This window comes from Cheilinus undulatus, linkage group 3 (assembly GCF_018320785.1).
Source record: "Cheilinus undulatus linkage group 3, ASM1832078v1, whole genome shotgun sequence".
NCBI classification, from domain to species: domain Eukaryota; kingdom Metazoa; phylum Chordata; class Actinopteri; order Labriformes; family Labridae; genus Cheilinus; species Cheilinus undulatus.
Window position 1 is genome coordinate 3,095,374 of NC_054867.1, and position 22,718 is coordinate 3,118,091.

General features: G+C 41.0%; 2 protein-coding genes across 3 annotated transcripts in view; both read left to right on the forward strand.

Annotated features, from left to right (window-relative positions):
• Positions 1 to 12,681, forward strand: part of angpt4 (angiopoietin 4) — a 101,503-nt gene extending 88,822 nt beyond the window's left edge. Inside the window, exons 9-11 of the mRNA XM_041781400.1 lie at positions 4,281 to 4,414; positions 6,017 to 6,156; positions 12,581 to 12,681. Coding sequence (XP_041637334.1) covers positions 4,281 to 4,414; positions 6,017 to 6,156; positions 12,581 to 12,607 — 301 coding nt within the window. The 3' untranslated portion in view covers positions 12,608 to 12,681. The remainder of the gene's footprint in view (positions 1 to 4,280; positions 4,415 to 6,016; positions 6,157 to 12,580) is intronic.
• LOC121505946 (cytochrome c oxidase subunit 6C-1) lies at positions 12,581 to 18,914 on the forward strand. Of its 2 annotated transcripts, XM_041781404.1 has the most exons (5): positions 12,683 to 12,708; positions 16,219 to 16,264; positions 18,141 to 18,255; positions 18,503 to 18,635; positions 18,783 to 18,914. In XM_041781404.1, exons 3-4 carry the CDS (start codon positions 18,151 to 18,153, stop codon positions 18,626 to 18,628), a joined length of 231 nt encoding a protein of 76 aa, XP_041637338.1. In that variant the 5' UTR covers positions 12,683 to 12,708; positions 16,219 to 16,264; positions 18,141 to 18,150; the 3' UTR covers positions 18,629 to 18,635; positions 18,783 to 18,914. The 2 variants fall into 2 exon arrangements, with proteins under 2 accessions (XP_041637335.1, XP_041637338.1); XM_041781401.1 differs by lacking the exon at positions 16,219 to 16,264 and having other exon boundaries at positions 12,581 to 12,708.
• The last annotated feature ends 3,804 nt before the right edge of the window (positions 18,915 to 22,718 follow it).

The window sequence follows — 22,718 nt, forward strand, 5'->3', positions numbered from 1 at the left end:
TACCGGGATCTGGCTGAAGAGTCTGGGCGTCCTTAACAGTCTGTACTATGTCCCATGTAGCAGCTCCTACTACACAGGACGGGGGAAGAATCAGGTCAGGCTCCGTATCCTCTTGGGATGACGAGTCAACGAGAGAGGGCATCAGGCTTAGTGTTGCGAGAGCCTGGTCGGTATGAGAGGGTGAAGTTGAAACGGCTGAGGAAGAGCGCCCACCGGGCCTGCCGAGAGTTCAACCGGCGTGCTGTACGTAGGTAGGCGAGGTTCTTATGGTCCGTCCAAATGATGAAGGGGTGCTGCGTGCCCTCCAGCCAGTGCCTCCACTCCTGCCCACACCACAGCCAGCAACTCTCTATTTCCAACGTCGTAATTCTTCTCAGACGGGGACAGCCGGCGAGAGAAGAAGGCACACGGGTGGAGCTTCTGGGTCTTAGGGTCTCTTTGGGACAGTACCGCCCCAGCTCCGGTCTCAGAGGCATCCACCTCGACCACAAACTGGAGGGAAGAGTCAGGGTGTTTCAGGACAGGGGCCGAGGTAAACAGAGTCTTAAGGCGGGAGAAAGCCTCAGCAGCTTCAGGGGACCACCGATAGGGGGAGCTGGGAGAGGTGAGCCTAGAGAGGGGAGCAGCCACTCTACTATAGTCCCTAATGAACCTTCTATAAAAGTTGGCAAAACCTAGAAATCGCTGGAGCTCTTTGCGGTTGCTAGGGATGGGCCATTCTGTCACTGCCCTGATCTTGGCTGGGTCTGGCTGGAGCTGGCCTTGGGCGATAATAAACCCTAGAAAACTCACAGATGGGGTGTGAAACTCACACTTCTCGGGTTTGACATATAACTTGTTTTCTAGGAGTCTCTGGAGAACTAACCTAACATGTTGCTGGTGCTCCTGGAGCGAACGGAAAAGATCAATATATCATCTAGATAGACGAACACGAAAGCGGTTTAACATGTCCCTGAGCACATCATTGATAAGGGCCTGAAAGGCGGCTGGAGCATTAGTGAGACCGAAAGGCATGACCAGGTATTCAAAGTGGCCGATGGGGGTCTTAAAGGCAGTCTTCCACTCATCCCCTCCTGATCCTGATGAGATGATAAGCGTTCCTAAGATCTAGCTTGAAAAAACCTGAGCGGAACAGAGGGTTCAAAGAGGGGTCAATCAAGGGCAGAGAGTATTTATTTTTAACAGTGATGTCATTCAGGCCTCTGAAATCAATGCAAGGACGGAGTGAGGAGTCCTTCTTTTTTACAAAAAAGAACCCAGCCCCTAGTGGAGACGAGGAGGGGCGTATGAGACCTGAAGCTAGCGAGTCATGAATGTAAGTCTCCATGGCAGACTTCTCAGGGGCTGAGAGGTTATAGAGCCGACTGCTAGGCAGGGGTGCACCGGGGAGTAAATCAATAGCACAATCGTACGGGCGATGAGGAGGAAGAGAGACAGCTAGCTCCTTGCTAAATACCTGTGCTAGGTCATGGTACTCAGGGGGAACATTAGACAGATCGGGAGGATTGGGAGCGACCGGGGGGCGACTGACTGAGGGAATGGCTGAACGGAGACAGTGGGAGTGGCAATGGACGCTCCAGTTGGTAATAGTGGCGGTTTTCCAATTGATCTGTGGGCTGTGTAACCGGAGCCAAGGGAGACCTAAAACAAGGGGAGCATGAGGAGACGGGATAACGAAAAGTTGGAGGTTTTCACGGTGATTGCCAGAAATAATAAGGGTTATGGGCACCGTCCGGTGAGTGACTTTAGCAATGAGTCTGCCATCTAAAGCGGTGACGTTCTTGGGAGCAGATAAAGATTCAAGGGGAATTTGGAGCTGTTGGACAAGGTCGTCTTGAATGAAATTATCATCTGCTCCGGAATCAATGAGTGCTTTTATGGGGACGGAATCGCGCCCCCAGAGGACACTGGAGGGAACAACTACGCGCAGGGGAGGGCTAGAGGAGGAGGTCTGGCTCACACGAGTGCCCTCGTTCACGAGTGAGCCCTCTCTTTTGGCGTCTGGGGACAATTTACCAGGAAGTGGCCCGCCTGACCACAATAAATGCATAATCTGAGACTAAGGCGTCTTTGGCGTTCACTGGGGGTTAACCTAGCACGACCTAACTGCATGGGCTCGTCACAACAGGGGAAGAGGAGGACTCACTGGAAGGTCTAGGTCTAACAGGGGAAGAAGGAGTGGGTTGACCAGAAGGGGGAGCTATGGTACGGGACCTGAACGACCTATACTGACTCCGCTCCCTCCGCCTCTCCCTCAAACGATTGTCTATACGAATAGCTAAAGAGATAAGGCCCTCAAGGGAATCGGGCTCATCCGAGAAGCTAATTCATCCTTAAGTTCCTCTGACAGACTTTTCAAAAACACACCCTTAAGTTCGGCCTTCCCCCACCCGCTCTCAGAAGCAACAATGCGGAAATCAATGGAAAAGTCTGCCACAGACTGAGAACCCTGGGAGAGGGAAAATAAGCGTTTTGCTGACTCTTGACCCTGAAGAGGATGATCAAAGATGCGACACAATTCACTAGAAAATACCGAATAAGAGGCTAACACTGGGGACTCACTATGCCACACAGCAGTGGCCCAGCGGGAGGCTTTCCCGCGTAACAGATTCATAACAAAGGCTATTTTAGCTCTGTCAGTGGGGTAACTCGAGGGTTGCTGGTCGAACACTAAAGAACAACGTAACAAAAAACCTCTGGCGTTACCTATCTCACCTGAAAAGAACTCAGGGTGAGGGACTTGAGGCTCCCTAAAGTGGGGGATAGGAGGAGAAGGTGAAGGATCTACTGAGTGTGGCTGATTGTTAACAGGTGGAGGCTCTGGAGGGGGGTGGTGAGGCTGAGTGGCTGAGAGTAGCTGTTCAGAGATGTTGGAGACCTGTGTATTGAGAGTCTGTAGAGATTGCATGATACCTTTGAGAATAGATTCGTGCTGGCCAAGTCGCTGTCCTTGATGAGTGATTGCTGTTTTGAGGGTGTCCGAGTCCGCTGAGTCCATTTTCTGGCCTGAGTCTTCTGTTATGTGTTGGTAATGGCTGAACCAAGGATGCGGAGACGGATAGCAGTTTTGAACAGGTTTATTGTACATGTAAGTGGAACCAGGAGTGGAGAATCCAAGAGTCCGAGAAGGAGAGAGAGTGCTGGAGCTGGCTGCGGTGATCTGGGCAGGAGGCACTGGAAGGAAATGGAGAGGCACGTTAGAGGTGAACAAGAGGATGACAAACACTAGAAAATACTCAAAAATCTCAATGGTAGAAACACTGGTGAACTTCTCTGGAGGAATCTCGTGAGAGAAGGAGCCTGGAGCTGAAGATTACCGTGAGGTAGGTAAGACGAGACTCAGGCGCTGTAGAGAGCCGCAGCAGGTCTTAAGTAGCGCTCCTGATGAGTGATATGCTGCAGGTGTGAACTCTCCACAGCACCGGGGGGAAGGGGAGGAAGCCTCAGGGAGAACACAGTAAAGTTAGCAGCCAGTCACAGCCTCCGGAAACCGGAAGTTCCACAAAAATAAAACGACTAAACAAAGTAAAACACCACACACATCTGGCCAATCAAAACACTTGCTGGTGCTGAGTTTTAAAGCAGACAGAGGAACACAAACGTCCTTCTCTCCATCATATTTGTCCTCTCCTCATATCTGTCTGCAGCCAGTGCTTGAGTTTTTGCCTCACATAGCCTGGTAAGAGAAGGAGGCAGGCAGCCCCACATGTCCATGTGAACGAAAAAGCAGGAGCTGAAGTTTTCAAACCAATTGGACTTTAGTCCAATGAAATATCTAACAACACCGTCTCCTCTGACCTCAGACACAGGGCTAGCCACTGCTCCGGATCAATAATCTTAGAGGAGTGCAGGACAGGGAGGTAGAAAGCTTGTTTTATCTTCCATCACTCCTGATGTGCATAGAAAGGCGTGGCAAACTTTGCCTCTGAGTTATTTCCATGAATTTCAATGCTGTTTATTCGCATTGTTCAAAATGTGTAAAGGCCTTTACACCCAGCACTGCTAGAGACATGCAAAAACAGTACCATGTGATGAGTTTGAGTTCTAAATTTGGGGATTTAGAGTTCACATTTGGGTATGTCCTGTACTTCTCTTGTGTTGGTCTGTATGTTTGGGCCTCCAAATTACACGTGCAAAAAGAAGCTTGATGCTGAATGCTTAATGCTGCAAAGTGCTCTTGCCACTTTTTCAAAGTAGCTCCAGGACCAAACCTCTGACACAGCTGTGCATGAAATCAGAGATGGCATTCTGTTCATATTTATGTTGGTCCTCCTGCTCAGGTTGTATCTTAGAGGCTACAGTGGCACAGCGGGGAGGCAGAGCAGCCTGGCCACCCAGGGCGTCAGCTTCAGCACCCGAGACCAGGACAACGATAACTGTGACCACTGCAAGTGTGCTCTGATGCTCACAGGAGGTAGCGTGTCCACCTTTTCTCCTTTCTCCTCTCTTCTTTGACATTTCTCTGTGCTGTTGGTCACTTCACTGTCCAGGCTGAATATATAACAAAACTCATGCAGTGAAGCAGCTTCTCATTTTCAAATGTCCTTTCTCCAAAGAACTAAATCTTTTTGCTCTTTTCTTAGATTCATAGGACTGAACCACAAAAATGCAAAATGTTGATGATCTTAGTAATTGATCTGTGCCTTATGTGACACTGAAAGAGAAAAATGTGGTTATTAAGTAATTCTAAAAGTACAAAACACCGCTTACAGCGACCGTGAGCGTGCATCAACGCCAAAACAAACAGCTTTTCAGTTCTCATCAACGTTCCCTCGTTGGGCTGTGACCCATGATTAACTTAATCGTTCTGGCAAAACCTTGAAAACCTCGAAGGAAAACACCCCAGAGGTCAGCATTTGGTAAGGAATCACTTTAAATAACTGGAGAAAAAGAAAGGAGCTGTAAGGAAAGGTCAGGAAAGAGTGAGAAACAAGGGCCGTCAGTAAATCTGCTTATACTCCTGGAAAAGTGGTGCCAAATTTGCCAAGTATGTGGTTCTTTAAGTTTAATCCATCTGAACATTTGTGCTCACACCTTCTCATTTTTCCTCTTTTTATTCGGTCCTCTCAAATCACTAACCTTCCTAACTTTCTTTCTCTCCAACTTCTAACCTTTTTGTTTTAATCTTGATAATTACGGCTTACTGTTCATAAAAACAAAAATCCACTTTCTCTAGATATTGGAATATTGTGTAAAAGTCTAGTTTGCAAAGGTTTCCTGGGCCTTCATTTTCTCTCTCTGGTTCAGTTCACACAACCACAATCATGGGAAAGACTGCTGATTCAAATCCAGGTCCCAGAGTCTGGAAGAAGAGAGGAGAGGCCCAGAATCCTTCAGGTCTTGAAGTCCAGTGTTTCCAGTCTCCACAGTCAGTGATGGTTTGGGGGTCCATGTCATCTGCTGCTGTTGGTCCGCTGGTCTTTATCAAGTCCAGAGTCAACACTGTCAGGAGATTTTAGAAACCTTCATGCTTTCATCTGCTGAGAAGCTTTATGGAGACATGATTTCCTTTCCACCTGCCCACAGTGAAACCAGAACTACCAGAAACTGGTTTACTGATCCTGGTGTTACTGTGTTTGATTGGCCAGCCTACTGGTCTGACCTGAACTCTGGAAAAATGTCAAGAAGTAGATGAGAGACACCAGATTCAACAGTGCAGATGAACTGAAGGCTGCTATCAGAGGAACCTGGACTTCATGACACCCCAGCAGAACCACGGGCTGATCGGCTCCATGACACGTCACATAGATGCAGTAATTCTTAAAAGCATTCATCTTGAATTTATGGAATTTCCACGTCTTGAATTAACTCAAAGTAGAAAAATTAACTTTTCATAATATTCGACTTTGTTTAGATGCACCGGTTTTATCCATCATTTCTTATTGCCATGGTCTCTATCTTTTCTTCCTTGTCCTCTCCTCTGGTTTGTCTCCATCTCTCTTTATCCACACCTCCTTTATTCCCACCACGTTTCACATTGCTGATTCTCCTCCCTTCCTTTATTTCTTTCCATCAGGTTGGTGGTTCGATGCTTGTGGTTTCTCCAACCTGAACGGCATCTACTACACTATCGGTCACAACATCAGGAAACTGAATGGTATCAAGTGGCATCACTTCAGAGGACCCAGCTACTCACTGCAGTCCACCTCCATGATGGTTCGGCCCTATGACTTCTAACATCGTCTCTTTTCTCTGATGATTGAGGAATCTTTGAGCCTGGGGACTGTCTAGTATCCTGATGGCAGGACCCTAAGCCTTAGGCCTTCAGTGGTGGTGCAACTCTGCCCTTGGAAAGTCTTGTATAATGATAATATGACCATCTGCCTGAGGAACATCTGGCACCCTGAATATATGACCCTCTGCCCTGGGACCATCCAATATCAGGATGGTTCAGCATTATAGCTTAGGGCCATCCAGTATCCAGATGTTATGACCCCATGGCTCTCGGCTGTCATGTACAGTAATGGTAGGATTTCGCTACTGGTTCCACCAGTGCAAAATGGCACAATCCTGTGCTGTGAGACAGTCCATTATTATTGTAGCTCAAATCTCAGCTACTTGACTGTTCAGTATCATTTCATAGGATTGCACTGCAGGATCATCTAGTATCATTTATGCTGAATCATCTGCCCTGGGACCATCCAGTGCCAGGGTGATTCACCACCCTAGTTTAGGGCCATCCAGTTTCCAGTGGGTATGACCAATGGCTCTTGGCTGTCCTGCACAGTAGTGGTAGGATTTTGCCAGTGGTGCCGCTGGTGCAAGGTAGCATGATCCTGTGCCTCAAGACAGTCCAATATTATCATGGCACAACCCTCAGCCATTGGACTGTCCAGTACCATTCTATAAGAATGTCTTCCCTGTAAGATCATCCTCTACCATGTAGATTGACTTCTCTGCACAGGGACCACCCATGGTGCCTTACCTTTAAGATCATCCAGAATCTAGTTGGTATGACTTTCTCAGTCATGAATGTGCTGTTCAAAAAATGGCAGGCTTTTGCCATTGGTTCCACCAGGACCATGACAGCAGGATCCTGTGTCTCAAGACAATGAAGTATTATCATGGAAAGCCACAAGAACTGTCATCCATCATCACAAAGGTGGGAACATCTGCTCTGGCACCACTCAGAATTGTGATGGCCTTACCTAAGAGTAACCTACGGCCTTTCCTATCTAAGGCGCTACCATAAGATCATCCAGAGTCCAGAAGGTATCACTTTCTGGCAGATGACTGTCCAAAACAATAATAATAGGATTTTGCCACTGGTTCCACCAATGTCATGATGGTATAATCCTGTGCCTCATCATGATCCAGTATCATCATGGCATGACACTCAGCTTTAGGACTGCCCAGGATCAGAATGTAAGCCTATCTACCCCAGTATCATCCAGCATCACAAAGGAGGGATTCTCTGCCCTTGGACCATCAAGTATCATGATAGCATGAGGACCTATCAGAAGATCGTTCAGGATCCAGTTGATATGACTCTTGAGTTTGGGACTCTCTGGCTAATGACCATACAATAAAGGTAGGATTTTGCTGTTGGTGCCACCAGTATCAAGACAATTCAGTATTGCCATTACAAGACCCCCCACCATTGTTCAGTCCAGTGTCACTCCATAAGACCATGTTCTAGGATCATCCAGCATCTCAAAGGTGGGATTTTCTGCCCTTGGACCATCCGGTATTATGATGTTGTGAGGCCCTACCTTAAGATTTTCCAGAATCCAGCTGGGGTGACTCTCTGGCTCAAGACTGTCCAAAATGTTAGGACTTTGCCATTGTTTCCACCAGTATCAGGATGGCATGGCCTTTTGTCTCAGGGTGATCCAGTATCATCATGACATGACACTCAGCCTTAAGACTGCCCTAAGACCATTTACCCTTGCATCATTAAGGTTGAATCATCTGCTCTGGGACTATGCGGTATCATGATGGTATAGAGACCTACCATAAGATTATCTGGATTCCAGTTGTTATAACTCTCAGTCTCATGACTCTCTGATTCATACAGGATTTCTCATAATGGCGAGATTCTCTGGCTCATGGCAGTCCAGTAGTGTAACATCAAGACCTTAGCCTTAGAACAGTCCAGGATCATTCAGTAAGACCATCTGCCGTGGATTCCTCTGTTCTGGTAAGATCCTCCAGAATCCCACTGGTGTGACTCCATGGCTCATGACTGTCCAGTACAGTATTGTTTGGATACTGCCATAGGTTCTACAGGATCATGATGGTGTGATCTTGTGCCTCAGGACAATCCAGTACCATCATGCCAAGACTTTTAGCCTTGATGGTCTTGATGGTTCAGCCACCTGCCATAGGACTGTAAGGTACACAGATGGTAGGAATCTTGGCTGTGTGACTGACCAGTTTCATGATGCTACTATCCTTGGCTTTAGGAATGTCTTATATCATGGTGGCACAATTTCTGTCCTAGGATGATCTGGTATCATGAAGGTATGACTTTCAAACAAAGACATGATGAAATGACCCTTCTGCCATTGGACCATCTACCTACAATAGGACAATTCATTTCTCTGCTCAAAGGATATCTAGTATCATAATTATACATGTTTTGCCTTAGAATCATCCAAAACTATGATGGTATGATTGTTGGCCTTGTGAAAATCCAGTATCAGGGCCGTCCAGTATCATGACGGTGCTACCTTCTGCACAAGGAACACTAAATATGTCTCCTACCACAGGACTGTACGGTACCCAGACTGTATATCGCTATGCCTAATGACAGACCAGTATCATGAGTGAACACCAGCTTAAGGAATGTTGTGATGCATCGTTGTAAACCTAAGAAATGTCCAACAACAAGATGGAACCCTTAGCTGTGACTTTACAGTATCATAAGTGTATTACTGTCAGCCTTAGGAACGTCCGGTGCCGTGATGGTGAACCTTTCTCTGCTTGGACCCTTCAGCATCATGGTGATGTGACCCTCCACTATAGGACTGTATGGTAAAGTAATATGATGACTTGATTCTCTAGGATCATGATGGTACTTATCATAGTTGTGCTAAAGTTTTGTTCAAGGGTCATCCAGTATCCTGATTTTATGAGCCTCTACCAAAAGGCGATCTAGTATTGCAGAGGGGTGATCTTGTGATTTAAACCCATCTGCTCTTGTCATGGTTCAAAGTTCTGCATAAGGGTCGTCGGTAATGTGATGGTACAACCCTTACCGGTGTCTTGCTGGCATGAGTCTCTGCCTTGGGACTGCCTGACACCAAAAATGGTTCATACTTGTCAACACTCCTGTTTTTCTGAGTTTCTCCTGTATTTTCAAGCCATCTTCCTCTTACCCCAAAAATTTGGTACTCCCCCTTCATGACTCCTGGAATTTTCATGCCCCTCCAACCATACTTTGAATAAACGAATATAGTGATCCACACACTGAAGAGGTCTGCAAAGTTTGTGCAACCTGCCGAACCACAATCTGAATATTGGGATGTGTGCGTCTTTCATTCTGCATGAGCGAAGAGGAAAGAAGAAGGCTGTGTGAAGGAATGAGTTTACACAAATATCAGGACAGGACGGTGCTCTATTAATGTTTCTAGCCGCAATTTCTGTCTGCATCTCCTCTCTGCATTATCATAATACTTCTACCTATTATTTATTTAAGATTCTGCACCCTCACATCACACATCTTGATTGCAACATGCTAGTGTCTAATTAAGACCTCCTGAAATCATGAAATGTAATTGATTTGTTATACAGAAATTGGAAATGAATGGATTAAAAGTTTCAATTCATGTCGGACAAGCAAGCCAGACATTTTTGCTATTAGCTGAAATAAGAAATTGGTTTTGTGAAAAAGTAAAAACCTGATATCAAGGGAGAGGAGCCCTAGAAACCTGCCAGCCCTTCCTGTATTTTAAGCCTAAATGTTGCAAATTTGATGTTTTAACCACAGACTTGTGAATTTCATGAATTAATGTATTCATGTATAAAGTGTTTGGCTAACCAGCATACAGCACATTAGTTAACTGTTTATTTTCCCCAACCTGTTATCAGTGAGATACTCACTGGGACTGATTTTTATTTAAAGAATAAAATTGCACAAAACTACTCAAAGCTACCCATATTTCCTCTTCAGGCCAGAATTTTGCCATAGAAATTTCTCTGCAGTGTCCTCCATGTCAGTTCATCTTATTTAAATGCACTTTATGGAAAGATGTTGGTGAAAATGCAAACTGCATACATTTTAAATTTAACAGGCTGTGGTAAACTTGTACTTCTTTATTTACTGCATATGTGTAGCAAACTTGTTCTCTCAACAGTCAGTTTTTTGTACAGTAAATATAAATAAAGATATCTCTGTAGTTGTTTTACAGCTGTGATGTCTGTTTTTTCTTGTCTGTTGACTATTGAAAGAATACACAGAGTAAAATAATCTCCATTCATCTTAACTGATGGTCTGTGTCTTTTGGGTGAATGATTCTTTAATGTGCATTTTAAATGGATACTTCAACATTTTGGCAAATCCGCTCATTGCTGTAATCCCTATAGTCTCAGGAGTAGGTTCATTACTTTTAGTTGTCGGTGCAAGCTATTTTTAGATCGGGGACTGAGATGCCAGCTGCTCTACCAATGCTATGGAGACATCAAACTCATCAAATACACAATCCAACAACTCCAAAACGCTCTCGTGGACAAGTTGTAACCTGCACATTCACCACGCTATGAACCAATCATGGAACATTAGGAGACAAAGTTGTTTTAGAGCCGATGATACTCCAGGTGAAACCAAGTAACTACGGCACTGCCTGAGGTGGGCACTGTTTTACTGCGCTCAGTGGTTTACTCAAGAAGTAGTTCAGAGTATTTGCTTCATGTGTCGTAATTTTACATAAACGTTATTATTTCATAGCGTGGTGAATGTGCAGGTCACAACTTGTCCTCGAGAGCGTTTTGGAGTTGTTGGATTGTGTACTTGATGAGTTTGATAAGGGAAAGCCGGAAATACCATATGTCTCCATAGGGTTGGCACAGCAGCTCCCATCTCAGCCCCGCCGATCTAAAAACAGCTTGCACAGACAACTAAAGGTAACGAATGTACTACTAAGACTATAGGGATTATGACAATGGGCAAATTTACCAAAATGTTGAAGTATCCCTTTAAAATCCATCCTGAGTGTATGCATCAGTTCTATCCTATATTGATTTAACTCTTATACCTTCATCAGAGGTATACACAGTATTTGCACAATGTACTGACACTTTTATTTCGTTGAAGTGTGTTTTGCTTTAGTAAAATCTAACAATGAATAAACCCTTTAGTCTAAAATGACAGTAAAACATATTTATTCAGCATTTTGCCTTTATTATTTCTCCTTATTACTTCAGGCAAGCCCTCTGAAGACACCAAAATTCATCTCTCAGTTGAGAAATCATCCACTTGTTAAAATGATGTGCATCATCTTATGTGAAAATTATAACAGATGCATCATAACTAGCAGATATAACCAAGATATATGCAGATATTTGAGTTCCAAACTATTTTATGGATCATTATTGTTAAACACATAAAGACATCGTTCATATTGTGCTCCATCAGTGTAGATCTTCATGTGACTCAGTGGTGAAGATGCTCAGATCAGTGTTGCTCTGCTTCCCTCTTGTGGTCAGACTGTAACACTACACTGGTCTCCAAGTGGGCTCTCTTTGCCATCGACACTGGTTGGTTTTACCATTTGGCAAAGGTAGGCAAATGCCTGAGGCCTCAAAAATAGTCAGTATAGGTGTGCGTTAAGTATGAGGTAAACGTCTAAATTACTTTCTGCTATTTAGGTGTATATTTTTTATGTATAAGGGACAAAGAGTGCATTAAAGAGCATAAAAATAGATTTGGATTGTTCAATAATTTTCCTTGGGAGAACATGTTGTCCTAACATCCAGGTCCTCACCCCTCAAAAGGCCCAAAAATGTCTATATATAAGATAGTGAGGTTGATCTCTATGGACATACTGAAAAGATTAATTGGTAGATTACTGAAAATTGTCTAATACGTGTGAGAAGAACAGATGTTGCACCAATAAGTACGATATTGCATTTCTACATTTCCATACGTTTCTATTTCCATGAGGCACACTTACATCAGAGACATGTTAAAATATTAGTATGTGTGAGTTTGAATAAGCAGATGGCATGCTTGTTTTTTTTTTTTTTTTTTTTTTTTTTTTAGTATTTTAAAGGATTTTTCAGATTTTGGTCTGTGCAGTAGGTCTCTGGATTTGTTACCTAAAATATATATATATATAGATACCTTAGCCTGGGGCCTCCAAATTACTAGAACTGATCACAGAATCATTTTTGAAATCTGGAAATGTGTTAGAAAATCTAAGTACAGCAAACCACGTATCTCCAGCCCAACATGGCACATATAACTGTTCAGGGCAGCATTAGCCTGATAAGTCAGAGAAATTTTCTTTAGTAACGCCTTTATTTCCATGAATGTAAATGACACATTCTGCTTTCCCTGCTATTTCTCTTTAGAATAGTTTATTTTTACCATCTGAATACTTCTTTGGTTCCAACATGTCGCCTTTTTCCTTCACCTTAGATGCCCGGTGACTTCGCTATCACGTGACTCTTACTTCTGTCCCTAAGAGGCTCCAGTAGAATCTCTTCCGGTAGAGCAACGCAGCTGAGCAGTGTTAGCGGTTTCTGTGAAGGTCGTGAGTCCAACTAGTAAGTATTCTATGAAAATATCTCCATATTAGTGTTTTTTACGTATCTAAATGAAATGAGTACCTCTTTGAACGAACAGCAGTTCGTAGATTGTGTTTTTTCCTGATTTTAGCATTTTTTCTTCTCTAGTTTCCGACTCAGTAGCGGTTAGCATTGTTGAGCTAGCTCATGCTAACTTATCGTGGTTCCGCTATAAGGCATTAGCTAAATGCTAACCCACAGATAGTATTCTTTTTAACGTGCAGCGAAAAATTGACGCCATTTGATTCAACAGATATAAGATATATTATTTACGGTATTAATTAACATACATTTGTATAAACCCGCTGATACAAGCTTTCTTTCATCTGTTTAGCTTATGACATTGTCCTTCTTTAACCCCAATTTCATTTTTAGCGATTTACAGTACAGAGATTTCCGTGTCCGATGCTCCGATAGAACCTAAATTAAGGTCATTTTGTGGTTTTATATGCCATACAACGATCCTGTAAAGCTCACATTATCCTTGGATTGAAATCATGTTCATGTAGAGAGGGTCAGGGGATATTTTGAATGTTGAGCCGACCTGACTTGGCAGCAGTGTTTAATGGCGAGCTTCCTACAGGGACACACAGATAAGATACACACATAGATGCATCACTAACGTTTGTAAACACTGGACATGTTTTGCTCTGGCCTTAAAAATTTGTGAACAAACGTTATGGTAAACCAAACTACATTTATGTTTTTGCATCTCTTATGGCAGACACATAATGAGTTTTATAGATTTAAATGTGATGCTATGTCAATTATTCTGGTAGAAAAAGAGCATGTAATAACAGACGTAAAGTGTGAGGATTCTTCCAAAGAGGGGCATTAAGTTAAAGTGCGTTATTCCAGTATTTCAGAAAAAGAAACAACAGTACATCAGAGCTGTGCTGGAGAGGGTCAGGAAATAGGTCTGACCCAAGCTAGTAGGCTTTTGATAAAAAAAATATCAAAAATGAAATAATACACGTTTAATTATCAACTTTACAATAGATCGTTCACTTTTAACATGGGTTTAGCTCCAGATAGCCTCACTGATAAAGATCTGATTTACTTACTGAGAATTGTTCTGTTAATAGTAGAGAACAGTAACAGTATCCTGGCTGAATGCACAGCTTCTTAGAGTGGAGAGAAAGACTAACTAATGTTGTCACCATGGTAAGAGTACAGCAAGACTACAGTTTAAATTAGATTTTTTTAACGGTCTCCAGAAATAGAGGCAATACCTGTGCTCTAATCACATTTATTTTTATTTATCCATTATTTCGAAAACACCTATTTCCTCTTTGTAATTGTACTTTGAATACACACCCTAAGTCTAAAATACACATTTTTATAGAAGTTGAAAAATCAATCAAGGAAAGGGAGCTGTATAAAGATGATAAAGCTTGTATTTATCAGTGCAGGTATGCTGGCTGAGGCATGGGGAATGTGTAGGTATTAGGGTAGGAGTTTGTGTGTGCAACCTTATGCGCTTGATGATCAATTCAATAAGGAAATTCACAACTCACCACAAAAGCAGATATAGGCCAATGAATGTTAGTGAAACCACCGACTTTGTTTTGTAAAGCTTTGATTTAGACAGCGCAGTATGACTCCATCAGAAATATCAGTTTAACACCTGCACACTATCTAAATTACATAAATACATTTACTTTTTCATTTTCAGCAAAATATTCCAGTGCTGAATGTAAAATAACGCACATGATCACACTTGTGCAAACATCATCCCTATCATGTTTTTTTGAAAAGTTCTGATTTCATATTGTTATCGGCGAGTACACACCTTTATGCACAGATCAGATACCGTTTGGTTTTGCTTTGTTTAGCCATGCTAAATGTTAGTGCTGTAAATCTGAAATCAGTTCTACTTTGCTGCCAGAAAGCACGCCATGCATGAGCTACCATTTTCAGAGCGGTGAAGAAGAACCAGAGGACACACTGCAGCAGTAAAGGATGGTAGCTGTGTAATATTTTTTTTTACCTGAATTTGATCTTTAAAAACGCCTTCCAGGCCAGCGCTTGTCGTACACAACAGGAAGTGACACAGTTTATCAAAAGTTAAATAACATTTGAACCATAAATAGTTGCCTCTTACTTGTTTTTCCTCTTGAAGCTAGCCGTTCTGTCGTCCCATTGATGCCCAGTACTGAACGTCTTTTTATCCACTTTAATCAAATTACGATCATTTATTGCTGCTAGCCTGAATGCTAACTCAAATGCTAACAGTCATATTTGTTTAGGGCTGTCAGTTGCAGGCTGCTCTGTAATCACGTCATGGTGCCTGAGTAGAGCATAAGAGAGAGTAAGAGTCTGTGATGCAGCCTCCTGTATTATTATTTTAACATTTAGCAGTAAAACTCAATAATAAACAGAAAAACAACTTTAGGCTCACAGAGATGCTGGATATTATGATTCTATTAGTTGAGTCAAATATAGGTCTAAAATAATTTACTAGTCTGCACAGTCAGTCCAGAAGGTTCACACCGGTACTGGATCAGTACTCGGTACTGGCCGATCCCCAACACCTTGGTATTGTATCAGGAAGCAAAAATGGTTTCAGAACATCCCTATCTGCTGACAGAATCTTATAACAGATAAATGAGTAACCATGCATGTTAGCAAATCAATAATTGTTTGAGATACATGGTGTCGTGGTGATATGAGTAGTCACATGCCAGTTCACAAACATGAGCAGTTTAGACCAATAGTTACATAAATACCCTGTGACAGTAAAAAAGAGAACTAAACGCTTCCAAATACAAAAATATTTCACCCAGCTGTCATAGGGCTGGGCAATTATGGCAAAAACCATAATCATGATTAATTGAACTTTCTTCCTCGATTGCGGTCAATGAACAGTTATTCCACCTCCGACTCGGTTTGTGCTGTAAATATGTGGCTAATTTTAAAACAAATAACTGAATTTTTGTGTATTTTAAAGTTTAATGCACCAGTTGTGTGTACTTCCAGAACAAAAATCTGTGGTTTAATTTATAAAATGCCGTTCTCTCTAAACAGTTTTGCCTTTGTAGTAATTAAACCAGGGTGGTGCTGATTCCAGTTTGACTGGACATTTTCAAATGAATTTTCCTGGTCTGACCTCCTGATAAAAATTTAAGATGAAATAGATTTTATTTCCTTAAAAACTGTCGTTGACATCAGTCACTGACATCAACATGAGTTACAATTAAGCATCAGCAAGGATATTCTACCAAAAACTACCACAGACTGTTGTTTTTTTTAGAAAAATTAAACTTCATCTGAATAAGTCACAAAAATGATCATTCCTTTACTGAGCATTTTCCTTCTTGCAATAATAAAGATAATATTTACATTTTGTATCTATTATTAAAAAACTGTCATCACAGGGTTGATTAGTCTAATCATAGCTTATTTAATGCTGTCTGTTTTATCGACGTTTTCCTTAAAATTAAACTAACATAAACTGTTGTTGCATTATACATTTTTATCCTCTTACAGGGCCCTGTCTGTTCAGATGGGAGCTTTTTACAAGATGGATTCACTGGTGAGAAACACAGAAACGGGTGAATCCATCTGCTTTGAAAGTTCAGTGAAGCTCTGAGAGATGCACCTCAGCTCTCTCATGCAGAGAGACGCATGTGTCTGTGTGTCGTACAGAACTACCCACTGAACAGCAAACTCATATTTAAATGAGATTTTTTTTTTTTTTGTAAGATTTGGTGCAGCCCCAAGCTCTCTTCAAAGTTAGACATCGATTCTCTTGAAGTTTCCTGAGAGTGAACAGACTGCATGGGTGGCACTGTATAGATCTCAGGGTGCTGCTCCTGTGGTTCACAGGCAGCCTGCAGCAACCCATACATGAGGACTCAGCCATCAGTTTGTCTGTAGACTGCAGAGGAGTTTACCAACTTCACCAACAGACTTGAGAGTAGGGCAGACAGCTTTCATTGGACTGGTCAGATGGTTGGTCGGTATGCTCTCATCCGACCAAGATTCCTGTTCCTCGGTTGGTCACGTTCATGTAAGAACAAAACAGCGTAGCGTGCAGCTGACTGACAGACGCAGCAGGAGAGAGAGGAGCAGTGCTGGGCAATACAGGCAGAGAGGCACACAAAGTGACACAAAGAACATGTTTATTCTGATAGTTTCACAGCCGTTGGGCTTTAAGTAACTTGGAAACAACAGGTCTAAATCTCGACACGAAGATGCAGGCTTTTTGTAGACTACTGAGGTGGTGCTGCTGAGCGTCTCTGCTCTGTCCTCTGTCAGAGCCCCAACTCCTGTGACCTGTTTAAATCACTGGTTAGTAAATACGGGGTATAATATCGCCCGTTTATCATCAGATTACAATGTTCACATCAGCGTTAGTGTCTGTTACAGGCAGACAGAGAGCAAAGAGAGAAAAGATGATGTCTCTTTGTTATTAAGTTACACCAGCAGACTTTTCTCCCTTGATCGAAGTAAATAAACTGCATGCAGTCTGATATATGCTCATTAATGACAGCGCCAGCTGGAACGGTGATCCTGTTAATTGTTATCGTTGTAAGTTAATACAGTTAATAAACTGGCTATGATGTCAAAAAGTTATCATGCCGGGATCACGGAAATTATATGATTAAAGACAGGTACACGCTGATCGTCTCTGAGTCCTGTTATTTGTTTTTACAACAAAATGAGGCTAAAAATAATCAATAGTGCCTCATAAAGCTTGTTGTGTAGATTTTTAAAGTCATCCAGACTACAAGAGGGTGCAATGAGAAGTCTGGTATTTTTTTAACCTGCACGACCAATCGGTTGATTGCTCTGTGGTCGTAATTTTGGTTGACATAGATTTTCTTTGGTCGACTTTGGTTGACTACAGCCCTAGTTGAGAGTTAGACAGATCAATGATGGGCAGATTAGATCATAGTAAAACCATGTCATAGCCACTGACAGTGAATCAGGCAGAAAACAAAGATGTCTGCTGTTTTCATAGAGGATCAACTCACAAACATGGAAAGAGTTTGCAAAAATTAAAAAGTCAGCACCTTTTGAATCTGAATCAGATTTCTGTAATGAAAGTTCAGCTTTCATAGGCACCATTAGACCAGAGGAATGGAGGGAGGAAGCTTTATTTATTTCTAGAATGTGAAATTTTACAAAAACAAAGGCAGTTTCATGACAGATTGGAGCAATAAAATATTGTGCAGTGTAAGAAGTCATGTTTTCAGAGCTCAAAATTTCCCAGAGGAGCATCTCCTGATCCCACTTTTGTCTCAGAATGAACACATTAGCTTTATGTTCTGATGTTGAATATTTTCAGTCATACTGTCTGTGAGAGAGAATGAAAATTTTTCATTTCTCAAGGATGTTTGGATACACTGACTGCTCATGCATCCACCAAAAACACCAAGCTTGATTTGGTCTCTCTTTCTCTCTAGGTAGTCCACCATGTCTCTGCCAAAGCCTGTGATGAGAGGGCTGCTGGGAAAGCGTCTGAGGTTTCACCTGCCCATTGCTTTTACTCTGTCCCTCATTTCAGCGGTTGCATTTAAGGTGAGAGGACGCACAGCTGCACTGCTACGCACTAACGGTCAGGTTAGACCTACTAGGCTTTAGGTTATCAGAAAAAGATGCTGCTGTCTCACTTTGGCCCTCAGGATAAATTAACGGGGGTTTTGGTTAAAGATGTCAATTATAAAACTGTTCTCCCAGGGCAAACTGAGAAACTAAACCTCCATCTGTGTGTTCAGGTTTTCATTTAAAGTTTGAACCAAACTGAAATGCCTCTGTTCTTCGTCAGTACGCAGTGACAGAGCCCAGGAAACAGGCCTATGCCGACTTCTACAAGCAGTTTGACTCTGTCAAAGAGTTCAACGCCATGAGGGAAGCTGGCATCTTTGAGAGCGTGCGGCCGTCTGGAGAGTAAAACCACGGTGAGTTTGTTCATGTGTGGGGTTTGAGTAACAGATCCTCTAAAGTCAAACTTTAATCAGCTGGAGGTTGATTTTAAAGTAGTCCAGACAATACTGACCACATTAAACTCAAAGTCTTCATTGAATCTTTTGTTTTTTCTCCTCCAGCTCGTCCTCCCATGATTCATTCCTGCTCTGAGGATGAAGTTTCTTCTCGCCCCCTTGGATATTATTTACTGATTAGATGAGAACATCGCTATGCTGTTTTGTTCCTCTAAATAAAATATTCTATTAATGTTAGCTCTTTGGCTAGTGTGTTTTATTCTAAGGTTCTACTAAACTTTCTATTTTTAGCAATACATTTGGCATATTTTCTCACATTCCTCAGAATAAATTAAGTATTAAGATTAATGAAATACTTTTACACACTTATACGTGGGGGAAATAATTTGCAGGGCACAAATGGTCACCAGAAATGTACAGATGCTTCAAACTGAAGATATGATGGTCTTTTTTTTTTTGTTTAGGTCATGAAATAGTAATAATAATAATAATAATATCTTGAATTTATATAGCGCCTTTCAAGAAACCTAGTCTTATCAGTCTTAAATTTTCTTTTGAAAAGTATATAAAAGTCCTGTAAGAATTTATAGAGGAGGTTGTGCGCTTTTAAAGTGCTTCTTCATTCTTCATGTTTAGATCATTCTGGCTGTGATCATGTTTATGGCATAAATTTTGACCAGCTCAGCTCCTACAGTAAATCTGAAAAATACACTGTTTACAAGCAAGAGTTACACTCATGCTGTTAAGTGCAAAAAATCACTTCTATCAAAACATAATACATTTTATTACATCTGGGCTTTTGCCTTGGAATTGGTCATTTTTAGTACTCTCCACCAGGTGGCGTCAAAAACGTGCAGAAAAATCATTAATGTTGCTGCAAATCACATCCAAGGCTGTAATAACGCAACACTCAAAAAATACTTTGCATGTATGATGTTGAAATAATTCTTTTTTATGTTGTTTTTTTTAAATTGAAAACATGGTGGCATTGTGACAAAAAAACTGTCATTTAAAGGATTTTTTAAAAATCAGTGTATATAAATGATATCAAAAATTAGGTCTGTTGTAGGTGAAAAAATAGCTCAATGAAAGTCAAAATATTTTAGTTGCTACCGTATGAAAAGCAGGAGACAGACCTCACAACAAAATAGCCAGGCTGCTGAAAATCCCAGAGAATAGGTCTATATTACTAGTATTGACATATTTTTGACACTTTAAATCTTTTTGATACTTTTTATACCTTGTTGCCTCTTTAACACGTTTTTTTTTTTGCAAGATTTGCACCCCTTTGAACCACTTTTCCTGCATGTTTTATCTCCTTTGTGCCACTCTACCATTTTTGCCCTTTTGTTTTTGCTACTCTTTAACCCCCTTTCATTACATTTTTCAACACTTTTTGCAACTTTAAAACCAATTTTTTCCACTTTCAACCTATTTTTGATACTTCTTGCCTCTTTAACCCATTTAAACCACTTTTCCTGCATGCCCCCTTATCCATTTTTCCACTTTTATTCTATTTTTGCCACTTTTTAACCCTTTTTCATGACTTTTTTGCACTATTTTTTGTCATTTGTAACCAATTTTTGATACTTTTTGCCCACTTTTTCCTATTTTACCATGTTTGTCACATTTTATCCTCTTTTCACAACTTTTTCTCCCATTTTTTGTCCCTTTGTGCCACTCCACAACCCATTTTACCACTTATCACCCATTTTTGTTACTCTCTAACCCTTTTTCACCACTGTTTCTGGTCATTTTATCAGCTCTTCTGTTAATCTTAACCCTTTTTAAATATCTAATTATGAGAGTAAATTTCAGTAAGAACAGATCAAATATTAAGTCATTCTAACTCTATTTCATTATCAATTGTTTGTGGGATGGATTTATCAGCGGCAGACATTTGAAGCCAAAGGATACTACCCACAACATCTACTTTACTGAATTTAATGATCTTTCGGGGGCCGGACAGGAAGCTTTTGGGGGCCTGATATGGCCCCCAGGCAGGCAGTTGATGATCAGTGCCCTAAGGGTTAAAAAATGCATGAAAAAAAAAGAAAGAAACAAAATTATTAAACCAAATCTAAGAGCATTTTGAAATATGAAAACAGAAATAAAATGGAGATGTGTATACAAATATGCAAATTTGCATTTTACACCAGGAATTGTCTCAGGTATTGCAGTATTATTTTTTATATAAATCATTTTTAAAAAAAACTATATGAAGTTGGTCTTGTATTAGTAACTTTTCCCTAAACTGAATTCTTTTGTCTAAATGTTTAATGATGCTGTTTGTTCATCTAGTGTGCATGAATTCAGTTCGTTTGGATGTAAATTAGAAGTAAACTGAGTACAAAATGGCATCAAAATAGAGAATAATGATCAGAAAATATTCTCAACTGATAATCCCTTCATATCTTCACATCCAAGGATTGCATGAGATTAATTAATCATGTGTCTGGATTACTGTGTGCTAGAGTTACACAACAGTTAAGGAGAAAGTGAACTCTTCTGGATTATACAATGAAACACACTTAAATAAGAGACTTAAAACATATTAATAAGAGACAGCAGAGAAAGAGATGAAACATAAAGCTGCACAGCATTAACTAACTGAAACTACTTTACTATTGAAAGTGTGTGTAAGTGACCCAAAAGAGGAGCAGTAGTAGTGATGACATTAATAATAATGTTGGAAATAGTTTTTATAATTTACAGTGTTATTTAGCCGACACTTTAATCCAACGTGACTAACATCTGGGACAGATGTTGCTGGTGTAAAGGATCCTGCCTAAGGGCCCACACTGGACACTCAGCACCACAGTTAGTAATGTAAACCACTGAGCTATCCAGTATATATACATTTTATTTTACACACACACACACAAACAGATTCAAACAAAATGTTAAATGATGAATAAAGTAAATTTGAAAATTCACATTTTAAATTTCCAGAGGTCACATTGATGGTAAATAAGGTTTTCAGAGTTCACAACAATAGAGTTTTTTATTTAAAAATCCTGAGTGGGAGACTCTCAGACCCCCTACAGAGGTCTGGGCTGTGCCCCAATGAGGCCTTCTGATCTTTGCACATCAGAAAAAGTTTAAATTAAAAAATCAGATCTCTGCTGGAAAACAATCGTTGATGTTTTACCATGGAAAAAAATGATTATTGATATTCTATTGTAGACGTTCATAAAATTTCTGTACTGACAGTAAATCTTTTTTCAGAGGTGATGAATTAAAAAAAAACACACTTTTACAAATGACAAAACAAATTTACATTTTACAAAACAAGTTTACAAAAATTACAACACAAAATTTAAAAGTCTGAAACGCTTCTACAAGTTTACAGAAAGTCTTTAAAGAATTATAAAAGCGTGAAACATTTTTACATTGACAAAAATGCACACATTTTTAACAAACAAGTTTACAACAAGTCCAATACAAAACAAGAAAGTCTGAAACATTTATAATAAAAAAGATATTTTTACATTTAATGAAACATTTGGAGTTTGTGAAAAGCTCAACATGAAAGCCAGGTGGGCTTTTGTCAGTTTCACCCCTCTGTAGATCCTCTCTGACACAAAGCCCAGACTGTAAAGAGCTGCAGTGATGGTTGTCCTCCTGGATCTTTGTCCCATCTCCACACAGCATCTCTGGAGCTCGGTCAGAGTGACCAGCAGGTTCTTGGTCTCCTCTCCTACTAAGGCCCTTCTCCTCCATAGCTCAGTTTGTCTGGGCAGCTCTTAGAAGAGTCCTGGTTCCATGTGAGAATTCTGGAGGCCGCTATTCTCTTGGGAACCTGCAGAGCAGCAGAAATGTTTCTGTGGCCTCCAGATCTGTGCCTGTCAACAATCCTGTCTCTGAGCTCTGCAGCACCTTTGACCTCCTGGCTTGGTTTTGCTGTGACAGTTGGGTGTGAGGTCTTCTATGGAGAGTTTAACACAAAGATCCAGAGGAATGTAGAGGACCTGAACTAAAGTGTTTTTTCACAGGGTCTAAACACTTATTTCAATATGATATTTAAGTTTTTTATTACAA